Source organism: Balaenoptera borealis (assembly GCF_965194805.1).
Source record: "Balaenoptera borealis genome assembly, chromosome: 5".
Lineage (NCBI taxonomy): Eukaryota > Metazoa > Chordata > Mammalia > Artiodactyla > Balaenopteridae > Balaenoptera > Balaenoptera borealis.
Window position 1 is genome coordinate 87,822,643 of NC_138862.1, and position 20,596 is coordinate 87,843,238.

At 38.3% G+C, this 20,596-nt stretch overlaps 1 protein-coding gene and 1 pseudogene across 6 annotated transcripts in view; one reads left to right on the forward strand and one right to left on the reverse strand.

Annotated features, from left to right (window-relative positions):
• The window catches only part of LOC309629719 (cyclin-Y-like protein 1), an 83,181-nt gene that overhangs the window by 47,456 nt on the left and 15,129 nt on the right, over window positions 1-20,596 (forward strand). For 4 of the 5 annotated variants that reach the window (XM_082394187.1, XM_082394186.1, XM_082394184.1 and 1 more), the window contains exons 2-7: window positions 1,862-1,936; window positions 3,822-3,856; window positions 9,897-9,997; window positions 13,555-13,590; window positions 15,791-15,842; window positions 16,813-16,932. In XM_082394187.1, coding sequence (XP_082250313.1) covers window positions 1,862-1,936; window positions 3,822-3,856; window positions 9,897-9,997; window positions 13,555-13,590; window positions 15,791-15,842; window positions 16,813-16,932 — 419 coding nt within the window. The remainder of the gene's footprint in view (window positions 1-1,861; window positions 1,937-3,821; window positions 3,857-9,896; window positions 9,998-13,554; window positions 13,591-15,790; window positions 15,843-16,812; window positions 16,933-20,596) is intronic. The other variant, XM_082394188.1, reaches the window with a different exon arrangement.
• LOC309629775 (10 kDa heat shock protein, mitochondrial pseudogene) lies at window positions 6,647-7,408 on the reverse strand (annotated as a pseudogene). The gene has a single exon. The product of its transcript is annotated as a 10 kDa heat shock protein, mitochondrial pseudogene (transcript).

The following is a 20,596-nucleotide window of genomic DNA, read 5'->3' on the forward strand; positions in this document are numbered from 1 at the left end:
AGCTTTTTTCTGGTCACTTGGGCTAAGTTTACTTTTTTTTTTTGCATGTTGTCATTTCTTTTATCCCAGCCTTCTTGATTTTTGTATTTAGATCTGTAGTAGCACATCTTGGTTTGGCGGGTGTGTGTGTGTGTGTGTGTTAAAGCTTGCTTCTCTTTGATTCTGGCACTTAATTTTCCTGGACTTCCATTGAAAATTGTTAAGTTTTACCATGCCATAGACACTGATAAATAATACAGCTACTTTGCAAACATTTCTGCTTATTTTTTAGATTCAAATGTAGTCTATTTACTTTCTTTTTGGTATAGGTAAGTAGTCATGAATTCTTTCGGAAGCTATAGGTTAGAGGCAGCTGTGAAAGTCTCTGCCTGCCATTTTGTGTACAGCTGAAATAATTTATTTTCCCATTGTCTTAGTTTTTCAAATATGTAGGAGAAAAAAACTTTAAAATAATTATATGGGTCTTTTACATAAAAATGTTGAATAGAATATTTTCTCCAAAAGCAGCTTGATAAACTTCAAATTCAGTGAAGGAATTTTCATGAAGAACAAAGCAGTTGGTTTAGCTCTGTAAATTACTAGTGCTGGCAATGACATTCAAATGGATGGCTCAGATTCCTGTTAAAACGGGAAGTCCCAAATTACTGTTCGTGCAAAATTCTTTCTGGGTGGGAAAGGGGATTCTAGGTAGATACATTTGTGAAATGCTGGGTTAGACAGAATTCACTACTAGACTAATTAGTTTTTAATATATCAATGTGTGTATTCTTTGGATTCTCTAAGAGGCAGGGATATATTTGTATTTCACTTTGACCATCAAAGCCATCTTTCAAAAACAGATCAGTTATTATGTGGTTTGGGAAATAATTGCCTTAACCATTACTCTTTATCTGAATCTTGGTCCAGTTTCTTAAAAGATTGGTTAAATGGTTTGAGATGGACTTTGCTGAGGAAGTGTCATAGGGCTTTTATGTTTGTTTGTTTGTTTTAAACAACAACCTTACTATCCTGTGTGGTAGCTTGTGCTTGTTTTGTATTTCTGCCTAAATAGAAGACGCTATCCCACCTTGGTGCAAGGTGGGCTACAGGCAGACCCACCTTTTCGTGTAGGTATGGCCAAAATTTTTTTCTAGTAGCCCTATGATCTGCTCCAGAAAGTACTCTTATTGAAGCCCCAAATTAATCATGCAGCGTGGAATGAAGAAGTGAGTTTAGCTTTGGAAATAGAGGGCAAAGTTAAAAATCACTATCATGGAAGTGTTCCTCTAGATTAGAACATTGAACTTTTATGTAGTCCTCTTAAATCTGCCATGATGAATAGCCCCCAGATAAACCACAGCCAATTAAATGAGTTCATTTGTTGAATGGAGTTAGAATTAGCCATTTGATTGTCTGAAGAACATTTGCCAAAAGCAACTCACTTCGTTTTGGCATATTTGATATATTGAGCTGGTATCTGACAGTAGTTGGCCACAGCATAACTTGCTTCTTGAGACTGTTCCTGGAAAATGTGCTAGTAATATCAGCTTTAAAAGAGGGTGACTGAATTTTTAATTGATAAATAGGAGGGGAGTCACATATATGATTCATCTAAACATGGCATAGATTATTTAGGTGCAAGTTAAAGAAGTCTAAGACATAGCCATGGTTTTATTCCACATGTATGGAGAGTTTCTACAATTTTGCTGTTTCCCAATAGAATTTTTATATTGTGCCTTTACTAAAATTGCCTTTTTGTCATTACTAAAAGCTCTTCTCAAGACTATTAAAAGTGGTTTCAATCAATGTGTAGCTATCTTTAAAATCATGTATTTTTCTACGCAACTAAATCACCACACCTTTTTCTCTTCTTCCTATACAGACTTAGCTTTGGAACCAAACCCTTCTGACCACCCAAGGGCAAGCACAATTTTTCTGAGCAAATCTCAAACAGATGGTAAGGCAATGCTTTTTTTTCCCTGAGAAAAAGAGTGAAAACTGTTTTTGTTTTGTGTATTATAGGAGGTATTTAGAAAAACTCTTACAGTGGTTTAAATGTTTCACTTTTTTTATGTATTCACTTGTCTTATTTTAATATGTTGATGATACAGTTTCCTTTAGTTGTCAGTGTTTTAGGGAGGAGAACACTTAGACTATCTGTTTATACATTTTGCCACCTCTTTATCAACATTGTCAACTGGCCACATGATTTAGATGTGGTCTATTTCTCCATGCTACTTTGTCCTTTTCCCCTTGCTCCGAAGAGCACATATGTTAAAGACAAATGATAGGGTTTAGGTCACAGTTAGGTTTTCATTTGATCAAATCAGAAAAATCAGTTGTTATATATGGGAATTGAGCCTTGTGATTTTGGCCCTGTTTTCCACAGTGTTCAACCAGACGAGCCTATCTCACATCCAGATTTATGCTACTCAGAACTTTTAAGCTATTCAAAACTTTCTCATCCTAATGTAGTGCTGTGCCAGGGTAATAAGAGCAACATGCCATATGGGGTTTTCCAGAAGATTATCCTCAGCATGTGAAACTCATATAAATTTCCTGTGTCCTCCTTGTTTTAAGATGAGAATCAGAACCGTAGAATTTTTTGCACTCCTGCTTGCCTGCTTGTCTTCCTTAATGTTATGTTAAATCCTAGTTTATTTGCTAAAAAGCCATACGTGACCAAGTTTTTCAGTTGATTACGAGAGCAGGAATACAAGAAGTGAACATTCCATAATATTTAAAGTGAAGCAGCACAATAAAAAACGGAGGTTTGGTTTTTTGTTGTTGTTGTTTTGCTTTTTGTTTTTTTCCGTTAGATCACTGGTTTTTATAAAAGGATATAACTCAGGAACAGCCAGATGGAAGAGATGCATAGGGCCAGGCATGGGGACAGGGCACAGAGCTTTGATGCCCTCTGCAAGGGTACTACGTGTTCACCAACCTGGAAGCTCCTGGGGTTTCTAACTTGCATTTTTCTAGTGTGTGTACTTGAGCCACTCATTTCTGGTTAGGATTGCTCTATTTCTCAGTTTCTTCCAGCGCCATGAGCTGCTCACATGTAGAGGGGCTCTGGAGACAGTAAAAGAAAAGCTGTCCCATGCCTGTCTCTCTCTTCAGCCTTAAGGAATCCGTGCCTGTGATGCCTGTCTGGAGTTAAAGGAGGCAATGTGAGCAAGAGTGTGGCCTAAGACCCTCTTCAGGCTTTTATTCTTCTGGCCTTTGTTGGAGCAAAACAGTTTTGTGTGCTGTAGATATGTTCATTTAGGTCAGCACACTCATTTTAAAATTTACGTTTAACGTAGGTTACTTTCCAGTTGTGTATTTTTTCAGTAAGGTATTTGAGTAGGTTACCATTAAGTGGTTCAGGATGCTTCCAGAGATACTGGTGCGTTCGGAGATGAGTGCCTGGCCAGAAACTGGTTCTTAGAGTTGTCATCTGTAGATTGTGGTAATTAAAGTACGCTGTGTGTAAATGAAGAATTAGAAAATTCTCCTGGCTAGTAGTTCAGCTATGCAGCAGGTAAATTTTTTATTAGCTAAGTTTCTCACCTGGCCTAATTTGCTTTGTCCTTTTCTTTTGTAAATGGGGAGTCTTTCATTTGTACCTAATACAGAATATCTATTAGGTCAAAAAAGTGAAACTAAGTTTTTAGATTTTATTTATAGGACTCATCTTGCTGGGTGATTTAAATTATATATTTTGTTGGAAATTATTTTAAAAAATAGAATGGAATTTTATCTCATTGTGTTATTGGTAATCCATCAAATAATTAGTGACTACTTTTATTTTTCTATGGCATTTGTATCAGAATTCATCAGTTAATTTTTTTTATTCTTAGTGCGGGAAAAGAGGAAGAGCAACCATTTAAACCATGTAAGTAAACAGTTGAAAAGTTAAGAAATTAATAGTTTGAATTAAAAATATGTCTGCCATGATTCCTAAAAATATGATGGATCCAATACTGTTAGCATGGACCTCTTTTTGGTAGATTTTCTAAATCTCTGTTTTCCTAATTATCAAATGTATTCAGGAAAGTCTTTGACTTAGTAGTGCCCATTTTTTAAGGGTTCTGACATTTAAGTTAAATTTCACTAATATGGTTGTAGTATAAAGATCTGCCTTAAATTCTTTTGCCTTATTTTTTTGATCTTATTTTTTAACCAAAGTAATAGAAGTATAACAGGTAAGTTAATTTTTAGCACTGTCCATTGACTTCTTGTCATAGCAGGTGAAAGCTTAGCTTCTTCGGTCCACCATGATGTTATTTCCCTCCCTGTGTTCCCTCAACATGTATCAGTTTTTATTAAATCAGAATCAATGTTTACATTACTACGACTCTGCAAATATTGTGCATTGCTGAGCCATATAGTTCTCTGACTGTGCCTCCTCCTTGTACACCCTTCATTCTTTTTCTTAAATATTCATGAAATTGGAGCACTTCTGCACTTCTCTAGGATAACCCAATCCCCCTTTTCCTAGCCAACGTGATCTCACACAGCCAAATGCAGTAAGTAGCTCCCTGCCCGGTCTCCCTGCTTTCACATTCTTCATTTTTTCTGTGGAATTAATTTCCTGACTATATTCACTTGCCTGTTTTCTAACAGCTATTTTTTTCCCCAAATGTTTTAACATTTGTCACATGCCTATCAAAAATATTTTCCGTCTACTAAGCCACATCTGTTCCATTTTTTTCTTGGAGACACTTTTCCCCAATCTTTTGTCTTCCTACTCCCATATAGACTAGTGTTCCCCTAGGCCTGCTCTACGCCTCTTTTCCTGGGATATCTGTGTGAAGTCATCTGGGATCTCACATAACTCTGCTCTCTTATGTTGGATCCCCTATGTCCTAGATTCTGTTTCCCTCTTGTCTTGTTATACTTCCTTGTTTTACTGGAGCACATTTTCCTGGGAAAAGGGCACATGGGCAGAAAGTTTATAGAGCTCTAGCCTCTCTGAAACTCCTTCTATTTGATAAAGTATAGAATTCTCAGTTGAAACTAATTTTTGCCGTTCTAAAGACATTTCCCTCTCATCTTCTCATTTACACTGTTGCTCTTAAACCTGTTGACATTGTATGGTACATTGTACATTACCGATTTTAGTCATTTCCCCCCATCCCTTCCTTCTCGGGAACCTTTTAGTACCTTCCCTCTCCCTGAGATTTTGAAGTTTCATAATTTGGTTTGGTATAGACCTTTTTTGTGTGTTTCTTTGATATTCTGTTTTTTTTCTTCCAGGTTCCTATTATTCAGATGTTGGAAGTCTTAGACTTACCAGATGGCTAACTTTTTTCCCCTCCTGCTTTGCATTTTGTCTTTTTGTCCTGCTTCCTGGAGATTTCCTTGACTGTGCTCTAATCCTTCTATTGAATATATTGTTTTGTCTACCTTATTTTCAATTTATAGAGTTCTCTTATATCCTGTCATTCTTTTTTTCACTGATGCAATTTCAAGTTTTCATTTGCTCCTGAGTTTTTATCACTCTCATCAATTCCTTCTTCCTGTTTTGTTTTGTTTTTTTTTTTAAAGCATCCTTATATTTTATTTTATTTATTTATTTTTTGGCTGCATTGGGTCTTGGTTTCTGCACGTGGGCTTTCTCTGGTTGCGGTGAGCTGGGCCTACTCTTTGTTGGGTGCGTGGGCTTCTCATTGCAGTGGCTTCTCTTGTTGCGGAGCACAGGCTCTAGGGCGTGTGGGCTTCAGTAGTTGTGGCTCATGGGCTCTAGAGCGCAGGCTCAGTAGTTGTGGTGCATGGGCTCGGTTGCTCTGTGGTATGTGGGATCTTTCTGGGCCAGGGCTCGAACCCGTGTCCCCTGCATTGGCAGGCGGATTCTTAACCACTGCGCCACCAGGGAAGTCCCATTCCTTCTTCCTGTTTTGATCTCTTACTTGTTGGGGGCTTCCCTCAAACGTGTGATGGTCCTTGGCTGTCTGTTAAGATCTATTGGAAGCATCACTTGGACAACTCGTTAACTGATGGGCCTCACTGCAAGGATTTTGGGACCACGCCTCTGAACTCTGAGCCTGCCTTGGGTTCTGTAAGACAAACTGGTTTTCTTGTTCCTGTCCTAGTCACTCTCTGTAGGTACCAAGGTTGTGCTTCCTCTGTTCTGCCATGTCAGTTACCACTCCTTTATCTAGTCTTTTCACCTTTCAAACATTAAAAATCATCTGCTGTTTATCCTGTCTTATGTATAGCTTTTTTAAAAAATGCCTTTAATTCTAATGAGATGATATCTGAAAGAAGGGGGAGAGGAAATAGATTTGTGGTCAGTCTACTCAAACTTAGATTTATTCTTTGAATATAGGTTCTGAGTTTGAAGTTTAATTCAATATAATTAACGATATTAATTCAGACAATATTTTTGATTATACCTATAATTAGAATATTATACTTTTCTACTAAGGCCTGGAGTATGAATTCTATTCAAACCACTCACCCTACCATATTGTCCATTAATGTGCAACATAGATGGAGCATTACAGACTTTTCAGTTAAAGTCATTGATTCTTAATAAACGTATCCAAAACTTGTGAAAAGGGGGAAGAAAAAAGTGAACTTCAGCTTTATTCTCTTTTTTTTTTTTTTTTTCATTTATATACTTTTATTTGGGAATGTTTAAATCAATACAGAGAAAACTAAATTTCAGAGACACTGAATATCATTAGTTTGGATATCATTACTTTATTATAAAAGAAACACGGAAATTATTTACAGGATGAAAGATTTCAGAACTTCAGTGGCAGCTTCACGTGATGCCATTGGGGGAACGGGCAGCTTCACGTGATGCCATTTCAATAGTGACTTATTTTAGTCGACATATTTTCCAAGAATGTCACCATCTCTAAATAAGAAATAATCCTTGTCATCTAGAACTACTTTGGTGCCTCCATATTCTGGGAGAAGAACTTTATCTCCAACTTTCACACTAACTGGTTGAATCTCTCCACCCTTTCCTTTAGAGCCTGATCCAACAGCTACTACCATTGCTTGCAATACTTTTCCTTGCGATTTTTCTGGAAGCATAATGCCTCCTTTGGTTACAACTTCGGGTGCACTTCTTTCAACTAATACTCGGTCAAAGAGGGGAAGAAACTTTCTAAATGCCTGTCCTGCCATGACTCGGGTTGCCGCCCTTCGTACTCTCGCTCTCTCCAGCTTTATTCTTTTAATGGGTTAAAATCAGAGGCAGTAGGCACAATGGGAAGAGTCATTGGGTGGGGGCAGGATTTCAACAGGTACTTGACCTTTAATGATAAGCTTTGAGGGTTGTTACTTACTAGCCTCCTAGGTATGATTATTTTCTAGTCTTCACCATTAAACCTGAAGTCTACTAAGCAACCTTTCCCCTTATAAAGATTGTAAAAGTCCATGTATTTTGTCCTTAGTGCTGAATGAAGATAAATACTCTTCTTCAGTGACCCATTGAAATAATACCTATGAACATTAAACTGTCAGTAGTGTTTTTTGCTACTTGTTTTTTTTTTTTTGTATTTGCATTTTATACCCTTATGTGTGTCAGTGCAGTTTATTGAGGTTGTGAGCCAGCAATGGTAAGGCTTTAATCATAAAGGACAGTTATCTTAAATTTTCAAGCAAGATGAGAGGAAAGTAATCTGCTGGCAGCTAACATATCTAGGCTTTGCTCAGAGGCTTCAATTCTGCCATCCTTTAGTGAACACTAGATGCTGGAAAGTTTGAATAGTTTCAGGAGTAGGCCTGTGGAAGTGTTTCTTTTGTAGGATCGAGCCAGTAGGCTGTAAGTTGCTGATACATTAAATGAGCCCCCATAGGACTATAGACCACATCTAATTAAAAATTTTAAATGTTTTAGCAGTAATATTTCCAAAGACAAATCAATATACATTCATAATAGAAAAAAAAATTTTTAATAGAGGAAAACAGGATAAATAGCACCCAAAGCTCTACCAACTAGTCTATATTTTGGTACATTTCCTTACTATTTTTATTCCCCTCATATATTATAGATTTTTGGTCAGAATTGACTTTTATTACGTGTAGTGTATGTCATATTATACCCTAATAGTAGTGACCTTAAAAGATAACCTGCTTCGTTTAGAATCAAAGTATTTGAATGAGTGAATTTTCATTTTTCATGCTGTATCTGTTTTTTGAGATTCTAAAATTACACATTAACCAAATAGCTATAGTTTTAGTTTAAAACATTTCTAGCTTGAAGGAGAAATTAGTCTTCCAAATAGTGATACTGTTTCAAATATGTTACATCTAGAACTTTTCGTTAATAAGGAATAAGTGGCTTTGCATAAAGCATCTGAAACAAGCAAAATGGTGTTTTATATATGCCATTTGGATATTTCTGATTATTGGATACTGGCAATTTTTATTTAAATGCTCTGTATTTTAAAAAGCATCAACTAGATTTTCTCCCTGCCTCACCTTTCATGTATTTGTGGAGGACATTGATGGGAGAGTGTGACAGCATGGTGAAAACTATTTTATATTAATAGGAGGAAGGAAGGCTCATCTGAATTAGTAAACAAACAAAAACCAAAAACAAAACCCAGCTTTAAAACTGTTTGTATTCTGTGGTATTAAAGAATGCTACTCTTCCTTCCAGTGGCTTTCAGTGATTGGGATTTGGTTATTGGCCTTACTTTAAGGAAGAGAGTTGTCCTAACATAGTTTAGGCCATTTTAGTATTTGACTATTGCCGTGTTCATGGGCTCTTCACAAATAAATGGATACTTCTAAAGTGTTTTAAAGATAGTTCATTCTCTAGAGGGTCTCAAAAAGTTCTTTGTCACCTATCCAACACCACTGTAGATAAATTCTCACGAATTTGTATCTTTAGTAAGATTTACCTCCAGTTGTAACTGATCTTAAATAATTTCCCAAACACTTGTTGAATCCTAATTTGTCCCAGATTCTGTGCTCAGTAGCTGGAGGTAGGAGAAGAATCTTCCTAACCTGGAGAAGCTTGTTTACTTAAGAGGGTGGTACTATGCAAGCAGCTGAGACCATGGAACAGTTGGTAAATTAGATGTGTAAGTGTGCAGAAAGTGAGAAGTGTTGTGGTGTGCCTGCTGGCAAAGGGATCCTAGAGGAAGATGGGGTCAAGCTTGCTGGGACAGAAGGAAGAAAAAGGCACTGCAGGCAGAGAGCAGCATGGGTGAGGCAGGAGTGTCAAATAACACGTAGAACAGAATTAGTACAATTTTGAAATGAATGGCAAGTATTCTCTGAGGTTCTCGCTTGAGTAATGTAATGGCAGTCTTACTTAAACATGAAGTGAGAAGTTAAATTCTCAGAGTTGTTTTATCCGTTTTTTTTTGGATGCGAGAGAATCTTTAAGCAGTACCTTTTTGTCCTCCAGATAAGGAAGTTGAGGCCCAGAGAGACTTACGGCCCCCAGCTTTTTAGTGATAGAGCAGCCCTGGCATGCCCAGCCTCTGATTCGAAAACGTTTGTTTCGTCGCACTGTCTCCTGAACGAATACATTTGTTATTGGGGTGCATTGACTGCAGTGAAATGCTCCGACATCGGTATTACAGAAAGCATTACGTTTTATTGTAGTAAATGAATAGAAATAGGAAATCTCAGCTGCATTTCATTGCTTAAGGAAAAAACCCTGAAATCTTATTCTAAACTTTTTACATTATTATAAAGGTAATTTATAATAGGCGCTTGCCAGGTTTGATTATAGGTACTATATCAAGGCAGCATTTTATAACCCATTTCTCAAAGCTCGTCTGTGGAAGTCAGAGTATAGAGGTTTCCCATAGAGCTGCACATGATATCACACTCAGGCAGTTCATGGAGTGTAAGAAAAATCTTAATGCTTTATCGTTTGACATTTTAACCAAGGAAAAAAACACACTTTATAGGTTTAACTTACTGTGACATTTTCTTCTATTTCCCTTCCCCTTCAGGTATCTCCAGGGCAGCTTACTAAAAAGTATAGCTCATGCTCAACAATATTTCTAGATGACAGCACAGTCAGCCAGCCTAATCTTAGAACCACAGTAAAATGGTGAGTACAAGTAGGTTGCCAAGGGCTGAGTGACAGACCCCCTTATCGCTAAAAGCATCCTAGCCATACATAATTTCATTCATTTGAATTGTCCTTTTCAGTGATCAGGTTAAAAAACTGGTGTCAACTATAGATTGATTTCAAGGACCTAAATATGAATTTTCAGTTTCCATTTTAATCTTAGAGCGCATGATAGAAGGGAAAGCCAGTTAGCAAATAAGAAATCCCAGAAAAAGTATAAATCTTTATTTGACGCATTTCTGTTGTTAAGCCATTGTTGAACATAATGAGAAAGAGAGGTACTTTTTATTGGCTATTTCTAGAAAAAATTATTTCTTTATGAGTTGTAGTCCTCAAACAATGTATACTACTTTGGAAGCTACTCTTAGAAGAAGGAACAGCTTGTCCCCTACTGGCACCAAAGCGAATCTGCATTTAAATTTAATTGGATTTTGTCAGATTTATCCCACTGTGCATTTTTTTTTTTCCTGCACTATTTCTGTATGAAATTTTACTTCTCCTTCCTGTCCCCCAGAGAGGGGGAGAATATATCAAACCAGTCTTAAGAAATACACACTCAAGCTTAATTTCTTTGTAGATGAAATTTGTTCAACTGAGGTTTTAACTTAATAGACACATTTAATTTTTGTTTATATATATAAATATATCTCCAGCACACTGTATCAATCACAGCAGAGAACAATAAAAGAGGTGAGGTTTCGGAAACATGGCTGTGGTCAGGCTTATCCTTAAGGAGACACGAACAGTGTCATGATGATGGAAACTATTCTTTAATTTCTGGGAGCACCTCATAGTCCACAATTGGAGATGCACTTTCAAAACACCCTAATGATGAACCTTTCAAGCTTATTTAAGAGAAAAAAACCAAACGGGATGCAGAGCTTCTTGCCTCCTCCCTCGCGGTTGTCCACGAAACATTAACATCTCCTTAGGATATGAATGTTGATTTTCCAGAACACAGTTTGGGAAATGCTATTTGAAAATATTAATGTCCTTATCCTTAATTTTATTTGTTGTCTTAATTTTATAAGCTAATTATATTTTTAATTGGTTTTTAATGTGCCAGCTTTTTTTTTAGCTATTTAAATTATCAGTAACTTCTACTTTAATCAAAGACAGCAAGTTCACAGTCATAATAATGTAACTTTCCTCTCTTGCTTACAATAATAGTTGCAGTCAAATCATGTTTCAGCAAACACTGAGCCCCATCTCTAAAGTCCTGAGTTTGGGCACTTATCACATCATCACTGAATGTTTTTATTCAGCCAAGACGCTGAATCTGTGGGTACAAAAACCACTCTACTTTGGCTAGAGTCGCAGCTTCTTTTGAATTCAAAAGAGTCTGATGTCCAGTATATAATTCAAAAGTACTTTGAAGGTTAACCTTGCTCAGGGACTTCCCTGGTGGTGTAGTGGTTAAGAATCTGCCTGCCAACGCAGGGGACACAGGTTCGAGCCCTGGTCTGGGAAGATCCCACATGCCGCAGAGCAATTAAACCCGTGCGCCACAACTACTGAGCCTGTGCCGTAGAGCCCGCGAGCCACAGCTCCTGAGCCCGTGTGCCACAACTACTGAAGCCCACGCACCTAGAGCCCGTGCTGTGCAACAAGAGAAGCCACCACAGTGAGAAGGCCGCGCACCACGACAAAGAGCAGCCCCCGCTCTTGGCAACTAGAGAAAGCCCGCGCGCAGTAACAAAGACCCCATGCAGCCAAAAATAAGTAAAATTAAATAAAATTAAAAAAAAAAAAAAAAAGATTAACCTTGCTCAGACAAGTAGGTTTCATCCTTTTTTTTCCCGACCTAGTCTAATTTTTGGAAGTACAGTAAATTTTAATTTGCTCTCATGAAGTTTTAAAAATGATCATTGATCACATTCATTATTGGTGAAATAAAGGTTTACTGAGAAAATTAATAGGGCCAATTGGCTTTTAGGAATGATTTTGAAAATGTTTATCATGGGGTTAGTTTTCAGTGGGGTAGTTGTTCTCAGTGGGGTAGGTGAGCCTTATTAGAATCACTTATGCAACTTTTCAAGATATATGTTTCTGGATGCACAAAGTCCACCCGCCTGCCCCCGCCTCCAAGACACAGTGTCTGTGTGTCTGTCTGTCTGTCTGTCTCTCTCTCACCCACGCACACACACCTTTTGACAAGATGGGGAATGATGTGAAGCATGATTATATGGACAAAAGCATCCCGAGTGATTCTCCGATCTTAACCCTAACTCATTCATCCCTAAACTTTGCTGCACACTGCAGTCATCTGGGGATCTTTAAAAACAGTCCTGATGCCCAAGTCATACCCAGTGCCGGTTAAATCAGAACATCTTGAAGCAGAAGCCAGGCAGTTTTTAAAGCTTCTCAGATGATCCCAGTGTGCAGCTGAGCTTGGGAGCCACTATTTGGTTAGAGGGCAGGAGAAAGAGAACTGCTTCTGATAATTAGTGGGACCTTAGGTAAGTCAGTTTTAAGCCTTGGTTCCCTTCTCTGTAAAATGGGTTGTTTAATTAAATGTCATCTACGGTTCAGTGGTCCTTTCCATCATAAAACTTCTAATGCTGTGATTTTAAAATCAATTTGAAGATGAAACTTTGAAGCACTATAGAAGTATCCATCTTTGATGCTAACGGTGTTACAGGCCTTTATACAAGTGCTAAGATTCTATAGACCTATTATAAAATTCAGATTTGCCTTCCCTCAATTATTTTGAGTTTCATTTTAGACCCTGAGAACAAAGGGGAGCATATAACTTAACCAGAGAACCCCTTTGTTGCCTAATATACAACAGCTGTGAATAACTTAGGAATATAGAAACTTAAAAAAGACTACCTAAGGACTTGTATCTATCTGTTCGTTAATACTTTATTTAAAATAATTTGGAAATACCTGTCATTAATAGTATACTGTGTAGTATTATGCTGTATTATTAGCACTGCTTATTTCAGGATAGCTAGACCTATCATCAGTTTTGTGGCTATAAAATTTTGCTATTAAATTTTCTAATAATTATGTAAAAGTGATTTTAAATCATTTTGGTATAGAGCACTTTTATTATTTACTTTTAGGGAAATAATGGAAAACGGATGGGTAGGTGGATAGCGAACTAAATCAACTGAAACGCAGGGGCTAACAAAAAAACCACACACACACACACACACCCCCACACACAAACTACTATATGGCTTAAATTTAAGCATGTGTATAGATAGATATAACTTGTACAGGACAGAAGGTTTTGTGGGTAGAAGGACAAATGACAGGGGAAATATGTAATAATTTATATATTATAATAATCAACCAAAACATGCCTTCTAACAGCATATCTCGCATTTTGGGTCTCCTAATTTTGCTAAAAGCTGAAGAACCTAAAACAAGGGGGAAAGCACCCATGTGGTACTGTTCTGAATTCGAGGATTTCGGGGCCACTGGGCCTCTGGAAGGTCTTCCCTCCTTGCTAACCCCTTTTTAAAAATGTCTTCAGGCCTGATATGATAAAAATCAGTTATTACAATGTATTTTTTTTTCCTCCACAGTATGACCTTAGCAATATATTACCACATAAAGAACAGGTGAGCTCTTTTAAAACCTATCTTGTTATTCCAGCTAATTAATTTACAAGGTATCAAGTTTAGTGTTAGGTAATAACTATAGATGTTACTGGCATAAGCTTTTATTATTCGAGTGCTTTTATTACAATATAGAAGTGAATCATTTATTTTTATCTTAGGACCCTTAATTCTTAGGTTACTGAGCATCCCAAAGAGTATTTGTTTATATGGGTTATATTGATAATTTACTGTATTAGAAATTGAAATTGAGAATTTAAAAAATTAAATCCATTGTATGTTCAAACAGGGTTTGCCTTAGCACTATTGAAATTTTGAGCTAGATAATGCTTTGTTGTGCGGTGTCGTCCTGTGTGTTATAGGATATATAGCAGCACCCTTGGCCTCTACTCACTAGATGCCAGTAGCACCTTCTTCCCTCCACATTACGACAACCAAAACTGTCTCCAGCCATGGCCAGAAGTCCCCTGGGGGACGAAATCACCCCTGATTGGGAACCCCAGTGTTTAACATAAGTCATTTTTTTTTTAATGAAAAATAACTATTTTCCACAACAAAAAATATTGAGAGAAAAGTATCTCCTTAATAGAAGACAGCTGATTCTCATATCTATTCTGTCTTCAGTCATTTGTTTTGAAGAAACAATATGAAGAAGATCCAGCCGCTTGCAGATATATAGTTGGAAAAAGATGTATTTTTAAAGCCTTCAGATAATTTGGTATATTTTTTGATACTCTACCAAAAGTCTGCATGTGCTAGTTTCTTAAATTAGTTAAAATGGAATTCTAAATCATATCAATGAACTTGTAATAAATACTATGTTAAATTAATACCCATTGATCTGTCATGCATACTGAGTAGATCTTTTTACCTGTACCTGACTTTATAATATTATACATTGGTCATTTGGAAAGTATTGGTTCACATTTCTTTAGACAGTGTCAAAAACTCACTTTTGTTAGTATCACCACCAGTCTTACCAGAAAAGTCTTTTAAGTGTTGAGAAGTTGTCAAGTTCACAATAGAAGGTAGAAGTTTTCCAAAAATCCTGATATTTTTAGCTTGATGGCTTGAATTTTATCATTGGCAACAAATAACTTTAGAGTTATTTTCCTTGAAGTGACAGGCTCACTTTGTTCATTTTTGAAAGAATGACTGTGTCAGTTGTACATTCAAATAATGATGGTGTTCGATGAAAAAAGTGTTTCAAATAAAGATGGTGTTCTATGAAAAAAATGACTTACCGCCAAGTCACAAGTGCTTTTCCTAACACAGCCATATTTCAGTATGTAAAAGTGCTTAATGCATACTTTCCACTTATTCAGAATATTAAAAAGAAGGACCAAGGTTTAAGAACACTATTCATTTTTACTCTTTTATCAAGGATGTTCTTAAAGCAGATTTTTAACTGCAAGTGGCAGTGAATAATTGAATGACTTCTAATTCAGTTTGGTACCACTGCCTTGATTCATGCTCAGAAACCAGCAGTTTTACCCACTTTTGCTTTTATACATCCATAGCAAATGTCACACAATGTGAAGGGCAGGTAGTGTCTTAGTATTCTTATAAAAGCAGTTTTGACCTCTTGGGCCTCCTGAAGGAGGGGATAGGGGAGAATCCCAGAGGCCTGCAGACCACATTTAGAGAACCGCTGTTCAAATGAGCGCAGTGTATTAGTGTGGTGAAATTTTAAATTAAAAAGCCTGGTTTCTTTTAAAATAAAAAGACAATTACATTTTTAACTCAAACTATTTAAAAGAGACAAGAAGAAATACACAATAAGAATATAAAGAACTAAAGAGAAAAAACGGGAAAAAACCATGAATCTCATATTCACATTGATTGAAGTGAGAAGAATTTATTGCCCACCACCACTGCTTTATAAAATGTTCTTGCATATTCCAGTGTGAGGTTAGAGGAGTGAAAATATATTGGTTTACTAGCATTGCCTGTTAGGGAGGGTCAGTGCTTATAGAGGCAACTCTGGCTGGTTGTTGTAGAAAAGATTTCACGGAACTTGATGTGCTGAGTAAAAATAGGTCAGGAAACCTTTCTAAGGGTGGAATCCAGGAGAAGAATTTATAAAACTGTTTGCTTTGTTGAAGGTTAAGCTTCCTCTACCCCTCTCTCTACTCCTAGCAGATATTTTACTAAGATAGTAACTCCTGAATTAATTTTTTAAATGCACATTCTTATTTTATAGAGATGCAGATAGATCCTTGGATATTTTTGATGAGAGATTACATCCACTCACAGTAAGTCAGTTTTATTGAAGTGGTATTTTTCTCTTATACAGTTGTGTTTATTTCATGCTGATTTGCTTTGAAATTAATTACTAGAAGAAAATTACTTCCTCCAGCTCGAAGTCAAATTCATCTTCCTTTAAGTCTTCTTCCCCACGCCATGTTGTGTCTAGTCATTTTCCCGAAGGCGTGTTGTATAAGGGGTTGATGGACATGAACCGAGTTGCACTTTGTATGAATAGTGAGCAGGTAAGTAAACATACCCAAGTAACAGAAAATGTATCTTTTTAAAGGATGATTTTCCATAGCATCAAACAATATAAATATTTGTAAATAAACCTAATATGATAAGGCCTCTAGGAAGAAAATTAGAAAACTGTTTAAATTTTAAACGAATTAAAATGACAAAGTTTTAAAATTCACTTCTTCGGGTGCTCTGTAGCCACACGTGGCTGGCGACTGCTGTACAGGACAGCACATTCTTAGAGCCTTATGGTTACAGGACACTGGAAATGTGTTTTCAAAGTTGATTACAGAAAAGTATGACATATGGTGATCAGCAAGACTTTTGAGCCTAAAAATATTGGGTTGGCCAAAAAGTTTGTTTGGTTAGTGAATATATTGTTCAATAAAATGCTTGGTGAAAATGAAAACTGTGTCGTTTATTTTTACTTAAAACCAAATGAACTTTTTGGCCAACCCAATAGTTTACATTTGGTTAGAATTCTGTGGGGAGGAACGTGGAAATACATAAATTTTCTGCGGTTGTGCCTGTATTTTTCTTTAATGAATGGTGGTGAGTACTGGATCACTGTGGTATTTTAGGATCCCATTGTTTATATTTAAAAGACTACAAGACATGTCACCCAACCAAAATTATTTTAAGGGGCACGTGGGCCCAAGTGTGAAGACTGCTATCTTAAGGGTACTTTTAAGTATTTTTCTTCCATGGATACTTAAATTGCATTTTTTCTCCTTTCAGCGAGAAAAGATTCCAGAGGAATACTTCGAGCATGATCCTGAGCACAAGTTCATTTACAGATTTGTTCATACTCTTTTTAGTGCCGCACAGCTAACTGCTGAATGTGCAGTAGTAACTTTGGTAAGATATTTTTTCTTTCATAAAGCATCTGTAGAAATTTCTGTCTTGTACACATGGTATGGTCCTGTTTTTCCCAAATGAAAGTAGGTTCCTGAAATGATCATTAGACCTTTATTAAGAGAAACCTATCAAAAGAAAGTAAAGTATACACATTTGAGCTTTAATAATCATTATGATTTAAAATGTTGCCATTGCTTTTCTCATCACAAAACAATTGCTATTAAAGGCAGCAGGAGAGATTTCTGGTTTCTCCTTCCACACCTGAGGGGACACGTGCACGCACAGTGCACACACGCACACACAGACGACGCATGTTGTGGTGGTAGGGCGGGGCCATAACTGAACGCTCTGGTCCACAGGCAGAAACAGGTTCCAGGTAGTTTGAAGCTGAGTCCCAGACTGTACTGCCTAGGCAGTTCTGATGTGTGTCCTGATTGAGAACTACTGCCCTCAGTTCTCTGTTCCGTGGATAATGGATAATGGTGTTAACCATCCCTGCTGTCCTCTTATTGCCTGCATGTGAAGTTGCCCAGGACTAGGGTGCCAGTAGGACTTCAGAAGGCTTTACTCTAGTTAGCCTGCTAAGCTACAGCTGTGTAAGGACCTTTTTGTCATCCATTCCTAATTCCTATGGTAAGATTTTATCATTTGAATAATAAATCATATTCAAGTGAGAGGTAGTTGGGATTGTTTTACTCCTCCCTATAGCAAACCTGTAGGGGGGAAAGTCAGCTGCGTGGTCTGCGGGGAAGGAATACTTAGGCCCCTCACTGCCGGCTCCTGTCAAGGCAGAATTGAGGACAGGAGGCTTGTCCTTTTGAAAAGAGACCCCTCAGTGGGTACTGGATCAGACACAGGCCTTTTCTTGGAGCTACAGGCCACTTGGAGTGCTTAGCACATGCTTGAGAGAGGCAGGAATGGTGCTTGCATATGGAGAGCTAGGAAATGCAGGAAGGAGAGTATTTGGGTTGGAAGAGGGGCATTTCTTTGTAGACAACTTAAGCTTGATGTACCTGCGAGACAGCAGAATGGCAGTGTCTAGTAATCATTTGAATATATGGGATTGGAGCATGAATCTGAGCTAGAGGGAGGGAATTAAGTGTAGCTGTTCAAATGCAGAGAAAGTACGTAAAATAAAAAGTGGGTAGAAGATAGATCTGTAGGGACTGTCAGCACTTAAGGGACAGATCCCCAGAGGAGTGGCTACAGTGGTAGGAAACCCAGCAGAGAACCCTAAGAGACACCAGGAGAGGTTCAAGAAGGAGAGTATGGTCCAAACGCTAAATGCTACCAAGAAGTTGCTCATGTCATAAATACCATGTCACTGAATACCTACTCTGTGTCACTTTTCTACATGTGGGGGGTGGAGGAGAGAACAAGTTGGATAAATAAAGTTCTTGCCTTTATGGAGCAAGTGTGGAAGACGTAAATTTTTTTTTTTTTTTTTTTTTTTTTATCGGAGTACAGTTGATTTACAGTGTTGTGTTAGTTTCAGGTGTATAGCAAAGTATAAGTGTTTTTTTTTAATGAGTGTTTTTTAAAAGATGACTATTTCAAGTAGTGGTGAAAACCATGAAGAGAAAGCAAGGTAAAGGGATAAAGTGATTAGAGGGGCTTACTAGAAAGCTCAGGAAGAGCCTCTTTAAAGAGGTAATGTTTGAACCCAGGACCTGGCTGAACTGAGGAAGATCAGGTACGCTGGCATTACGGGCAGAGGGGACAAGTGCAAGGCTCTGAGACAGGAACTTGTTCTGTGTGTTCAAGGAAAAGCAAGGTGGCCATTGTGATCCGAGCGGGGAATGAGGGAAAGAGCATAGGTGATGAGGTCACGGAAGGACAAGGCCGTACCGCACAGGGCCTCGTAACTTGCAGGCCACGGGAAGAAGGTATTTGTTTGATGGGAAACCTCTGGCAGATCTGGAGCAGGTGCATAAAGTAGTCTTAATTTAAGAGGCTCTCCTGGCTGCTTTGGGGAGAACAGACTGTAGTCTGTTGGGAGGCAGAGAAGTTAGGCAGTGGCAGCGATATAAGTCAGAAGTGACAGACAGAAAAGCGGTCAGGGTACCAGTGAAGGTAGAGATAACAAGAAGTTCTAACAGATTGGAGCAGGATACACTCAAGTGCAGGTGTTTGGTCTCAGCGACTGGGCGTGTGGCAGTGCTCTTTCATTTATGAGGGAAGGCCTGGGGAGTGGAGCTCTGGGACGAAGAGCTCTGGGTGGTTTGTGTGAAGGCACCGGTGACCACGGCAAGAGTAGTCTCTGTAGAGTGGTAGCAGCAGGAGGCTGACTGAAGTGGGTTAAGGAGAGGATGGGAGATGAGGAGCTGGCCTCAGCCCTGAGGACACCGTCTAGGGGCAGTGGGGGACAGGCTGGGGACATGGAAGCATTCACACTGGAGGAAGCCTCTGACAGAGAGGGAGAAGTTGTTCCAAAAGAGACTAACTGTGGGCACAGTGCTCTGCAGAAGTGAGGTGGGATCAACTTCATTCACAGGAGAGTTAGCTTCAGTGAAAAGAAAGACATCTCGCTTCCTCCGAGACAGGAGGGCAAGTGGGGTAAATGAATAGCGGCACGTGTACCAAGTTTGCCAGTACAAAGGTGAGAGGAAGTTGAGAGATTGCCAGTGTCGTTTCAGTGCCTCTGATTAGTCGCATAAAGTAGAGAGTTGAACCTTGCGGGGAGAGTCGTTCTTAGGGTACTAGAGAGTGCTGAGTTCTTTGGGGAATGGGAGCCGAATTTCACTAAGAACATATAATCTCAATACCCATGTTTGAAAACACAGTAGAGTTGGGAGGGCATGGGCGAATCTGAGCTGTCAATCTGATAACCCTTCAGAGAGTAAACAGACTCTTTAAAACTGGACATTTTTCTTTTTCTCAAATGGCATATACACTCTTCTACAGAGGTAACAACAAATCACAGCTTACCTCTCTAATCTTTGCTCAGCTGTTAACTCCATCCAGTTCTTTGTAGGGTAGACATTTGATACATGTAAAAGAAACCATGAAATCATCTCACAAACCGGCAGGTTTAGAGGAGCCCCAGGGATACAGACACAGGCAGGTCTTCCCACCTTAAAACCAAAAGAATTGACTAAGCTGCAGATTATGTAAGACAGAAATGAATAATGAAATGATAATGGAGATGTGAAAAATTGGGGATATGAAAAGGACTACCCTTTGTATGCATGTGTGTTCCTGAAAAAGGCACCAAAATATGGGAATACTTGACAGCTGTAAAGCCCCTTTGTACTGCCTGTCCTGCTGTGCCACGCAGCAGCCACTGGGAGGCTCTCTTGACCACCAGTTTTTATCTTCAAGTTCATGCCACAAAAGGACTGGTGACTCTGAAGAGAAGGTAAAGATGTGCTCAGTCTTACCAGAATTTTACACACTCAAGCATTATGTAAAATCGCCATGCAGCCACCACCAGTCTTGTAGTTAACATTGCACGTGATAGGCACTCAAGCATTTACTGAACAGTTGAAGTCGACACTGGGCTGTGTGTGCTGCCCTTGACAAGTGGGAAGGTAATAATACAATGCGTGTCTTTAGAATGCCCTTTGCTGAGATGTCCTTTCATTCCTGTGACCAAATTTGGGTTGGAAATTCACACGGGCAGAGTAGAAATATCAGACTAACAGAAATATCTGACTTACAACTG